The 12,473-nt window shown below is 47.8% G+C and overlaps 1 protein-coding gene across 1 annotated transcript; it reads left to right on the top strand.

Moving 5' to 3' along the window:
- Positions 1-1,539, top strand: INSM1 (INSM transcriptional repressor 1; the record flags this gene model as incomplete). Its single annotated transcript, XM_079784601.1, has 1 exon — positions 1-1,539. One exon carries the CDS (start codon positions 1-3, stop codon positions 1,537-1,539), a length of 1,539 nt encoding a protein of 512 aa, XP_079640727.1.
- Between the last annotated feature and the right edge of the window lie 10,934 nt (positions 1,540-12,473).

Raw genomic sequence — 12,473 nt, 5'->3', positions numbered from 1 at the left:
ATGCCTCGCGGCTTCCTGGTGAAGCGCAGCAAGAAGTCCACTCCCGTGTCCTACCGAGTTCGCGGCTGCGAGGACGGCGACCGCGCGCTCCTGCTCTCGCCGGGATGCGGGGGCGCCCGCTCCGAACCCCCAGCGCCGAGCCCGGGGCCCGGTCCGCTGCCGCGGCCGCCGCCGCCTGCCGAGCGCGCCCAAGCGGCGCTCGCCGCCGCGCTCGTCTGCGCGCCGGGCCCGCTACCGCCCCAGCCGGGCCCGCGGGCCGCTCACTTCGGCAACCCCGAGGCCGCGCACCCCGCGCCGCTCTACAGCCCCACGCGGCCCGTGAGCCGCGAGCACGAGAAGCACAAGTACTTCGAGCGCAGCTTCAACCTCGGCTCACCGGTCTCAGCCGAGTCCTTCCCCACGCCCGCCGCGCTGCTCGGCGGTGGCGGCGGTGGCGCGAACGGCGCGGGCGGCGGCGGCACCTGCAGCGGCGACCCGCTGTTCTTTGCGCCCGCCGAGCTCAAGATGGGCACGGCGTTCTCGGCGGGCGCCGAGGCGACCCGCGGCCCGGTGCCCGGGCCCCCGCTGGCCCCCGCCGCCTCCCTGAGGCCCCCGGGCAAGCGGCCCCCGCCCCCAGCCGCCGCCGCCGCCGAGCCTCCCGCCAAAGTAGCCAAGGCTCCAGGCGCCAAGAAGCCCAAAGCCATCCGCAAGCTACACTTCGAGGACGAGGTTACCACGTCGCCGGTGCTGGGGCTCAAGATCAAGGAGGGCCCGGTGGAGGCGCCGCGGGGCCGCGCGGGGGACGCGGCGCGGCCGCTGGGCGAGTTCATTTGCCAGCTCTGCAAGGAGGAGTACGCCGACCCGTTCGCGCTGGCGCAGCACAAGTGCTCGCGCATCGTGCGGGTGGAGTACCGCTGTCCCGAGTGCGCCAAGGTCTTCAGCTGCCCGGCCAACCTGGCCTCGCACCGCCGCTGGCACAAACCGCGCCCGGCACCCGCCGCCGCCCGAGCGCCGGAGCCCGAAACCGCTGCCAGGGTTGAGGCGCGGGAAGCGACGGGCGGCAGCAGCGACCGCGACACGCCAAGCCCCGGTGGCGTCTCAGAGTCGGGCTCAGAAGACGGGCTCTACGAGTGCCACCACTGCGCCAAGAAGTTCCGCCGCCAGGCCTATCTGCGCAAGCACCTGCTGGCGCACCACCAGGCACTGCAGGCCAAGGGCACGCCGCCCGCGCCCCCGCCGGAGGACCTACTGGCCTTGTACCCGGGGCCCAAGGAGAAGGCGCCGCAGGAGGCGGCCGGCGACGGCGAGGCGGCCAGCGTGCTGGGCCTGAGTGCCTCAGCCGAGTGCCACCTGTGCCCAGTGTGCGGGGAGACGTTCCCCAGCAAGGGCGCCCAGGAGCGCCACCTGCGCCTGCTGCACGCCGCCCAGGTGTTCCCCTGCAAGTACTGCCCCGCCACCTTCTACAGCTCGCCTGGCCTCACGCGGCACATCAACAAGTGCCACCCGTCCGAGAACAGACAGGTGATCCTCCTGCAGGTGCCCGTGCGTCCGGCCTGCTAGAGCGCGCGCGCCCTTCATCCCGGCCCTCCAAACTGTGCCTTCGCCGGAGACCCACGAAGAGAGCGCGCCCTGCGCGCCCCAAACCCGCGTCCGCGCCGGGGGCGCCCACCCCCGGCGAAAGTGTTGTCTCCGCTTCTCTTGATGTGGCGTGACGGTAACCCCAATCCTGTCATTGTGACTCCCTTTGGAGCCCCCTTTTGCGTTGTGTCACTTCCCACCCCCCACCCCCCCTTGGCGCAACAGGAGCCAATCTCTTCTGTACAAGGGAGAAAAGCTGTGCGCGTTTGTCTCGTGATTGGAAGCCTCCCTCGGAGGGGAGAGCGGTTTTTCTTGCTAGTATTCGCTGTGTTCATGGTCTAGAAATGCGGTTTGCTCTCGCCTACCAATTTCTGCTCTCTATGTATGTAGCGTACGGGTTGTTTTGGGTGAATCTTGAGGAATAAATGCCTTTATATTTCACAGGCTGTAAATTGAACTTCCCACACGATTAGCTTTATTATGGCTTGTGAACTGCTGGAGTTTGGCTTTACCTTTTTGTATGTGAACAAATCAAATTGCTTAAGAAAAAGTTTTCTTTAGTATAGCCACAAATGCCTTGAACTGTCGTCTGGGATTGTTTTTGGGGGGAGGGAAGGGAATTTTCAGAAGATGCTGTAGAAACTGCCTCAATATTTCACTGAGACGTTTTGGTTTGATCGCCTTTGTTGCTTGAGGTAGGACTGTATGAGTTCCCTCTAAATGTATATGTTGATTTATGAGTAATTGTTATTTATTCTTTATTTATTTATATTAATTATGAAGATTGAGATATTATTTGATTGCAGATCTTTTTTTTTCTTGGTGTGTGTTTTTCCCCCAGCCACTCTCGACATTTCACTGTGCATTTTACAAGAGAGCCTTTTTCTAAAGGGATCTGCTAAAAGTTTTAACTTTTATACCTATCTGAGCGAATTACAGACAACCTTCCATTTTGTTCTGCTTGGAGGGCCCCTGAGGCCCTTGTACAACCAACAGCTCTTACTTTTAAATGCAATCTCTTTTCTACATAACATTATTTTCTTAATTGTTAGCTATTTATAGACAGCTTCAATAGAACTGTTTCAACTGTATAACTATTTACTATTCAAATAAAATATTTTCAAAGTCAGAGTAAGGTGGACTTATTTCTGCATCCAGTGGTTTCAATAAGGATTTAAAACGGAGCTTCAGATATTTCTTACACATCTCTACATTTTTTATTAAGGGACAAAACCCCACCACCATCAGGAGGATGGTGGATTTTTAGAGCTGAGCCTGCGCTGACAGTTCAAGGGTCCAGTCTCAAACCCACAACTGGAGCTGAAGCGTTAGGGGTCCTTCGGAATGTACTGGAAGGTGAAGTTAGAATGGAAGCTGTGTGAATTTTTTTCAGAGAAATCTAGAGAAGTACCCACACAAACCTATTCTTTTAACCAAAGGGGATAGAGAAACACCTGGTTAATTGATCAGAACCTTCATTTCCTGGCAGTTTGGGGCTCAGTGTAACAATATTTCTTCAAATAAATAACATGGTTAAATTTTGACCCTTGAGTACCAACTAGATTAGAAGAAAGTAGAATGATTTTATAGTCAGATTTCCCAAGTAAGGGAAACGAACCAATTCACATTTGGATGGGGTGGAAGTTAGGCCACTGGGCTTGGGGTGAAGGCTCAGAAATGATTTTCCAGTCAGGTGAGCAACCCATTTTGGGGGGGAAATAGAACACCATCTGTTTCGGGTATTAAATTTAATCACAGGTCATTAGAATGTTTTCTGTTTCGTGTCACTCAGCTCTTTAAAGAACAAGGCTGACACTCGCCAGTTAATGTTTTGAGTTGTTTTGCTCTGCCTTTGAAACACTGATTAGAGCGCGGTGCTCAGCGTCACAACTGTGCTGTCCCCTTCCCTCCGTGGGCTGTGTCTGCTGCTCTGCTCTTCCTGTGGCCGCCCAGCCTTCTGAGGTTTGCCGAGCGGAGAGATTTTAGAAATCTGCACAGGGGCTGCATTTCCGTGGGATCATCCTCCCGAGTGGTGGTAGGAAGGGCAGCACGTGAGAAACTTGGAAGGATAAGATGACAAAGGGGTCTTTTTCAGATTCTGAGCCTCCAGTTTTGGGTAAGAAAGCGTTTAGTAAAAGGCTCAGCTCTCGGGAACAAGGAATATTCCGCCCTTTGTGGGGAATAGGCTCAGAATAACAACCAAGGGGGAGACACTGCAGGTAAGTTGCCTCAGGGACAAACTGTGTGTTGCCCTTTATCGCTGATGACTACAGGGTTTACCAGTCCAACAGAGGAAGACAAAAGCGCAGTGCCCCGCAGCGTAAAAGCACAGGACAAAGCAGTATTTTTAACACCCTGAAAACTTGGAAGCAAAGGAAAACTCCAGGTTGTGGGTTGATAGCTGCTCCCGGTGAACAACAATAATATGAAAGTTTTAAAAAATGTTCACTCTGAATTACGCCATACATGAAAAGATCCCTCACGCTGAGAGTTAGTGTATGTTTTTTGCCATGAACCGTTTTCCTTACAAACCTGAGGAGTGGAAGCCTGGCGGCCGGTATGGTATCCTGTCATCTGTGTCCAGCTCTCCGTGTTTCTAGTCCATAATCAGGAGTTCTAAGGTCCACCTTCATGAGGGCAAACAATTTTGGTTCATAAATGTGCCCCTTCAAATTTATTCTAAAATAGAAGCCAAAATTTCATTGATGTGAGATAGTAAGTGAAATTGGATAGTAAATGGAGTATATTGATGTTTGGTAAACAAAAGTATAGAAGAAATTGAAAAACTTGATCAGTTATTTCAAAGTAATGCAATATGAGTTAGAATATTCCACAAGAAGGAAATCAGATTCATATTCCCATTCATTCTCCCTCCCTCCCCCCCCCCCCCCTCTCTCTCTCTCTCTCTCTCTCTCTCTCTCTCTCTCTCTCCCTCCCTCATTCCTCCCTGGATAATAAGTTCACAAGGTCACAAGGGTTCCTATTATAGAGCATCAAGTGGAAGTGCATTCACCTTCTTTATAAATATGGAAAGGATGCTGAGGACATCCTGTGTGTCTGAGGTTGCTCCAAGCTTGGATGCCCATCACTGGAAACTACACACCCAGCCCAGTGAGGGATGCTGGGAGGGGCAAAGTGATCAGGAAAAGTAACCAGATCAAGGAGGAAGGTGCTAACACAGGGAACAAATAAAGAAAAGGACTTCATTTTGCCAGTGGTCTCCACACCTTTCCACTTCCATTCCTGTGTGGTGGACTGAGCAAGGCTGTGCAGCACTCCCAGGTTCTGAAGGAAGCCAGCGGCTCAAACAGCTGCCAGCCATGCTGGTTTGCCCTTTCTTCCAAGTTGATAATGTCCTCTTGAGGCACATTTCCCTGGAGGCCTGGAGAATTTGGGGCTCTTATGGCTCTAACGGCAGGAACGTTGTAGTGAAACGTTTTAACCCAAGCCAGCTACAGCGCTGCTTCTGTGCAGCACCGTCCACCCGGAGCTCCTCCTTCAGATGATTGCGGGGCCCATCGCTAAGGTCATCCCCCCGCCATACAGCAGAGGCAGCTGCTCCAGGGTGACTTGTGAGCACAATAGGAGGTCAGAGGCTCAACAGCTGTCCATAAGGATGCGGTCTCGGAGCAGAGCAGAGTCCTGGAGTCTGCTGAACCCTGACCACTGGGTAACACATGTGGATGTGTTGAGGAGAGCCACACACACTAGTACAAGGTTAGACCGGGCGATGCCAGTCACCAGGCAGATGTCACCCAGAGTGTCTGTGCCCAGATGCTACGGATAAGGGTGCACCGGTTCTCATTTGCCTCCATTAGCCCTGTGGCAGGATCATGTGGATCAGCCTCCTCCTCCCACCAGCTCCCGGTCCATCCCCTTGGACTCAGCCATCCACAAAGCCTTCAAACAAAACCAAGCAGAATAATGTGTTAACATTCCTTGAGAAGAGATAACACCGTGCCTTAGCATCCTCACCCACCGCCTGTCTTGCAAAAGAGAAAGGGTCTAGGACGCGGCGGGGGCAAGCCCCCTGGCTGTATTGAGTCCCTCGGTTTCCTACAGAGCTGTGTGTAAACCAGAGACAGTGGGCTCTGGGACACAGTGAGATATTTGGGGGTTCCAGAGACTGTGACATGAAAGGCAGCAAGGACCCCAAAGGGAGCAGGCATCCTCCATCCACAGAAGAAAGCCCACTTTCTTGGGAGTGCTATTTTGTGGCATTTAGGATTAGTTATAAGTCCACTGGCCTGTGGCAGGCAGGCTTTGAGCAAAACTTGCTATCTTTTTGCAGAAGGGACATTTGGTCTTGCAGAGAAATTTTCTGACGAAGAGTCCCTTGTGTATGTAGTCAGTTATGTGTCATATATACATGTACTGTATGTTAGCTTGTTACAGGGTCGGGTTACGTTACAGGCTCTTGATGGCAAGGCCAGAGAAACCTGCAATGTTTAGTAGTTAAAGGTCCAAGCTGTGGGATTTGGAGAAGATCAAGGGGAAAACTGACTTGTAGAGAGAGACCCGCAGGATAGCAAAACACACCTGTGTCAGAGAATCTACTAAATAGCAACATACAAGGGTCTTGAATCCATTTGATTGCCAAGGTGGTACCAAAGCATGGCGCACAGTATGATGGTCTAAAGACATTTAGGATCCTATCCTAAATTAGGAAAGCATCTCGTTAATGTTTTGGCAATAACCTGAGAGTAATAGCTGAAAATCCACTCAGCTGAGAAAGAAGCCAAATGCATCTTTAATTTGCATCTTCAATATACACTGAGTGGCCAGATTATTATGATCTCTGAACGTATAATAATCTGGCCACTCAGTGTCAGTGGACATGGGCGGTTGGCTGGCCTGCCTACTGGTCGAACTCCTGGTCCAGGGGACAATTTGCATATTAGCCTTTTATTATATAGGATATACACTGAGTGGCCAGATTATTATGCGTTCAGAGATCATAATAATCTGGCCACTCAGTGTATATGCTGAAGAAACTTATTTCTTTATTACCAACCTGTAGCATTAAATGATTCATACTCATAGGGAAAGTCTGGTATACTCATTAGTTCTGGGTAATATGGTGACTGTCTCTAATAGTCACATTGGTGACACAGAGAAAAGTTCAGAAGTGAGACCTGGACATGGGGCCCACAAGAATGCTCCCACCCAATGACCCTAGGAGAAAGAACTATTCCCAAACACCCGAGTAGGAGGACCATACCGGGGCTTCCTCCCATCCCCATTGGTCTACCAAGTCTCCCCCGTGAGGCCAGGCATGTTGAGTCCATAGGAAGAAGGGGTGAGAGAAGATAGCACCTACCAGCCCAATGATCTCCATGAACAGAGAAATCATTTCTTCCCCAGGAGGTTGCTAAAGAAACAAATTGTTTCCAACCGATTCGTCACTTCCTTGTCTTGTGCAAAAAACCAGCTACAGGTTTTGGCATCATCAAGGCAATTTCCCCGCCAAGAGGATTATCATGAACACAATGAGTCCTGTTTCTTTAGGCTTTCCTTATGAGAAGCTGCAGGGGGAAATTACTACTGGCCAGATAGGGTCTCAAAAGCGACAGAGCCCACTGAGAGGTGTCACCAGTGAGGAACCTGTGATGGACCTTCATGGTGAAGGGACTTGATGTCTCGTGGCTGGGTGAGAGAAACAACGTGGCTTATGAATTTGACCATTCACAACTATTTTGGGGTCATTATTAAGGCCTGATATGCTTCTCGGAATCATAGAACATATATGAGCATGTGATTTGAAGTCAGTTAACTTATTTTCACTAATCCAAACACATAACCCTTGATCTTTTAAGTCCCAACTGTCATCATTTGTCCACCACATACTTTTTATTGTGGGCTTGTTCTGTCGCATCTGGAAAGTGGGATGTTGAGAACATGCATGCTTTGGCTGGCAGTATATATGGCGAGCAGATGGGTTGTGGGTTATTGCGTTTGTGTTTGTCTTGTTTGAACTTTTCGATTCCAGTGTGGTCTTCCTGGTGGCATTTCCACACAAAGCATCCCATCCTGAATTTTTTTTCTTTAGCTCATTACATAAGCCCCACAACCTGGACGAACTATTCTTAGAGCATTAATTACATCAAAATGAAACTTATAGAATGCTTACAGCCAGAGGAGAACATTCAAAGATGTGATTATTGAGAGACAGCATTTCAAGTATGCAATTTTCATGCTGTGCAGCATCACCAACATCTGTAAGAAGCTTGTGCACACCATTTGCATTCAGAGATTACCAGGCCTGCTGTCCCTTCATCAGAACTCAGGTATTCACTGTTCCTTTAGCCAGTAGACTAAGCATCGCACACACAGGAGGATGGGAGGGGGGACAGGGAGAGGAGACAAGAACGGCGGAAATTTCACCCTGAATCCATTATTCTCCTCTTTCACTCATCAAAAGGGCCCTTTTATTTGAGTGCAACATCTGCTTCATCTCTGTTGTTCAGGACCAGGGCCCTGATGCAATGCCTCTTCTCACACGCCACAGCCAGGTGACAGTCACACCTGGCAGTGACAGGATGGACAGAGTGAGCCGAGAGGCTATTGTTTGTTAAATCTGATAGGAAGCAGAGGAGGTGTCAGTGCGTGGAAGAGTTTCAGAGAAGGTTCTTTCTACAGGAGGGGAAAAAAAATAGGCTAAAATTTCCTCTGAGCACAAAGAACACAAAAGGATGGGGAACGCAGGCTGTAACATATGCTTACAATATTGCCATTCAAAAGCTTATAACACCTGTAATACTTCAACAATAAAGAGATATTAAAACATTTTTAAATTAAAAATATAAAATGTAAAAACCTTGTAACACCAATTGATTAAAGTCCTATTCCACTGCTCTCTGTTCTAGTGTATTATATAAAATTAGCCTTTACCATTCTAGAATACAGTCACAAAGAGGTTATTTTTAGGAGATGTGCAGAGACAGGAATAATGCATGGGAAAACAACTGAATTGAGAACTGTCAGGGACAAAGGACATGAACCAAATGCCAGTCTCTGGAATCCAAATCTGAACAGAATTATGTTATAGCTCATCAAATATTTTATACCACAAAGGATCACATTCTTTTTATCTCTCATCTCTTTAATAAAAAACTTCTATTATGTCTTTTGGACAGTACTATTATCCTTGATATCTTCTGAAGGGTTTTAACATGAATATCTTGCTAAATCACTAAACACCAATTATAGCTTAAAATCATTTCAGTGAAACATTCATACAATTAAAATTTCAGATTTGTATCAGAAAACCTTTTGCTATATTAATCACAGAGAAAAATCATGATAGTCCACCTTTTTATTTTCAAAATTTGATAATTCAGATGAAAGAGAACAGAAAAAGTAAACACCTATTACAGCTACCTTGATTTCTTTGTTGCAGCAACTATGATCATACATAGTTCTAAGGTTACGTTGAGAGTCCAGAATTATTGCCACCATTGTAGTATTTCATCATCTCTATCATCATAACAGAAAAGGCTAAACCAGGGGTAGGTGAACTAAGCCCAAAGCCAAATCCACTCATCTGTTTTGTAAATAAAGTTTTATTAGAAAATAGCCATGCACATTCACTTACTGTCTGTGCCTGTTTTCATACCCCAGTGGCCAAGTTTGGTCAGCACTCTAGAGACTTCATGGCCTCCAAGACCTAATATATTGATTATTTCACCCTTTATGAAATGCTTACTGACCCAGGTGCTAGAAAATAAAATTGTGCAGTACTGTTTTATAGATTGCCTACATTCCGGCCCTTGGTTAGATAGAAACCTGGTCTTTATGAAAAGTGCTTTGTTCAATTGTAGCTGAGTACCACTGTTTTTATAGGTGCCCCCACATCAGTCCCCAATTTTAAAACCCTAATTCTTTAAATGAGAAAGTTAACTAAGTAGGAAGCTACCTCCAAAATAGGCTTATAAACACTGTTCATGTTTGCCGTGCCAAGCGCAGCAGCTGTCGGGCAGAACATACACGTCCTAACGTGCTGAGTCATCCATGGAAACTAACGGGAGGGGAAGGTTGACTCCTGGCTTGAAGGTTGTTTCCTCACTCAATGATGGCTGCCGTTATTGAGTGAAATGGCTACTCTTAAGCAGAATCATAACAAATTGCCACTTTTATAAGTAAAAAGTGTAACATCAATAAGTGTGTATGGTTCAACATAACATTTCAAGGATTTTTGATGTCTATTAGCTTAAAAATTGAGTTAAAGAAGAAGATAACTTTAATTTAGCATTGATCGGTTCTAAAATAATATTAATTTAAAAGCAGCAAGCACCTTCCTGACAGTTTCTGGCCTCATTTCATTGCGCAAATGTTTGAGCACTTGGGGCATTTAGATCAATGTCCAACAGTGAGAAGTCATCTCTGACTGGAAGTTTCCAACTTCAATTTGAAACTTTTTCTAAAGCAGGTTTCTGATCTGGTCTCACAAGTGTATTAACTATGGCAACAGCACTGGAGAACGTGTTATACTTTCTTAGCATGTTTTTTTTCCCCCCCAGCTCTTGTTACAAGTGTTTTCAGCCTACAAGTGTGGGCGAGGGGCCTGCATCAGTGGCATCACCCGGGAGCTGGTAGAAAGCAGAACTGCAGGCCCCACTGCAGACCCACCGAATTAGAATCTGGATTTCCTCAAGATCCTCGGGTATCTGTGTGCACATGGATGTTTAAAGTGTGCTGATTCAGAGTTTGAGGTCTTGGCCACATGGAAAGTGCTCCCAGTTGTTGCCACTAATAGTGAGTTTGGCCTGGGAAGAGTTGATGGCTTGAAGTCTTATCCAGTGACCACTAATTCCAACTAAGGATGGGGTTGTAACAATACTAACAGCTAAACTTCACTGAGTCCTGTGACTTACCTGGTCTAAGGCCTTAACATGAACTGCTCATTGATTTCTCACAACTACTCATGAGGTTGTATTGATTGATTACCTCCATACAGTAGATGGTGAAATGGAAGGCCCTAAGAGGTGACATCTCCATAAGTGGAGGAATTTAGTTGAGAGCAAGAAGGACACTGGTTCATAAAGATAACCCCCAAAGCTTATTCAAGACTGGGCGGCATAGCAGTGAAATACAAGAGCCTCAATTCTATCTTCCTGTCAAGGGGCCACTAACGCATGGAACATGACATGACAGCAGGAGAACATATACAGTCCTAATCCCAGGTCATGGAAACAACTGATTTGTGTTTTGACAATTTAACTCCAAAATAATACCTGACATTTGTACCAGGGCGCAAGAGAAAGGAGCCAAAGAGGTCACCATTTCAAGTTATCTCCTATCTTGTACATTGGAGAAACTTATTTCTGCACTACCCACCCTACAAACACAAATACCCACGAGAAACAGGTTAATTCAGCACTCCATAATTACAACGAAGGCTTTTATACTGGCATGTTTGTAGTATCACATGCACAGATTCTGAACCTTTTTCACTTCGCTTGAACACGCTGAAGAGGCAAATCATAAGAGGGAGAAATGTATGAATTCACTGTGAAGGCAGGGCCACCGTGAACGTCTCGCTTAAAGCTCGCACGCCCATTCCACCTTCTATCACTTCTCTATCTTCCACTTTGGTCCGAAAAGCACTTGGTTGTGGAAAATTATTCTTTACCTGGAAGCAAGTTAAAGGGCCATCCCAGAACCATGGCAACTGGCAAGCACGAGAGAAGGAAAGATCCCTGAGCACAGGTCGTTAAGCTCTTCCTGCTCAGTCTCAACTAAGGACAGGCCGAGGGATGCCAATGCTGAGGAAAAGACCGGTCGATCTCAAATGTTTCAATAAAACATTTAATTTTATGCCTCAAAGAGAGTGCCAATGCTGGCTTCCCAGGAACAGGTTTTTCGAATACTAGCAGGCCATTCCCTTTAGCTTCCACTGTGGTGGGATTTCACAAGCGTGAAGGGACCTGTTTCTTCTCCAGCATACTGTGGCTAGGTGCCAGGGGTTTGGAGCACAAACGCCTGCTGGCATCATTTTAACTCCATTTAAGAGCTGTGTGGCCTTGGGTGAGTCACTTAACCTCTCTTTACCTTTGTTTTCTCCTTGATAAAAAGAAAGAGTGCTTATCGGTAGTAGACATTCATTATGCTTTCTGCTTCCCCTGCACCTTTTGGACACTCTTCCTGTTCTGGGGTAACTTTTCACCGAAAGGAGATCTGCCTCCCACAGGTGGAATCCAGGAACTGGCTTCTCCGGCCTCCCTTACATCGAGGCTCCGCTGTAAGGAAATGGGAATGGTCAATGTCCTGGACAAGTCCCCCTCACAGCTCGGGTTAGAGGTGCCCAACCTCCAATCAGATGCACCCACGGGATGTGGATGTAGAAGGGAGACCAGAAGGAGGTGGTGCCAGGTGCAGTCAGCACTGGGGAGGGGGGGAGGGGCTTGGAGAGGCATTTGTCTTCAGGGGCTGCCGTGGTGAAGGCCCAGCACCACGATGGGAGCTGCGCTTGGACGCACCTGCCAGGGCAATCTGGGTGTTGCTCCTGCTCCTTTAACCCCAAAGCCTGACGTGTGTGGCCCCCCTGGACAGTCTGCAAGGAAGCCAAGAGCCCTTAATAAATTAGTTAACTACTTCCTCTGGATAAAAGGCTGACTGCAACTAAATACTTCCCTCTGTTGTTGAGATTGTCATTCAGTTCAAATGCTGATGAGAACTCACTCATTAGTGTTGTTATATTGAGTTCTTTGATGTCCATCAGATCCGTCCCCTGGTTGTGAGAAAATACTGATTTTAAATGTTATATAATGTTAATGCCACCTGGTGCAGATTTTAAAATATCTCTGTAAACACCTTCCATCAAGAGGTGGAACCTGTGTCCCACCCTTAAAATTGAACAAGCCTTTGTAACTGTTCCTTGAATAAAATGCAGTGAAAGTGACACTGTGTGGCTTCTG

The sequence above is a fragment of the Cnephaeus nilssonii genome (genome assembly GCF_951640355.1).
Source record: "Cnephaeus nilssonii genome assembly, chromosome: 11".
Classification (NCBI taxonomy): Eukaryota; Metazoa; Chordata; class Mammalia; order Chiroptera; family Vespertilionidae; genus Cnephaeus; species Cnephaeus nilssonii.
Note: the sequence above shows the minus strand (reverse complement) of the source record. Positions and strands in the feature narration are given on the sequence as shown.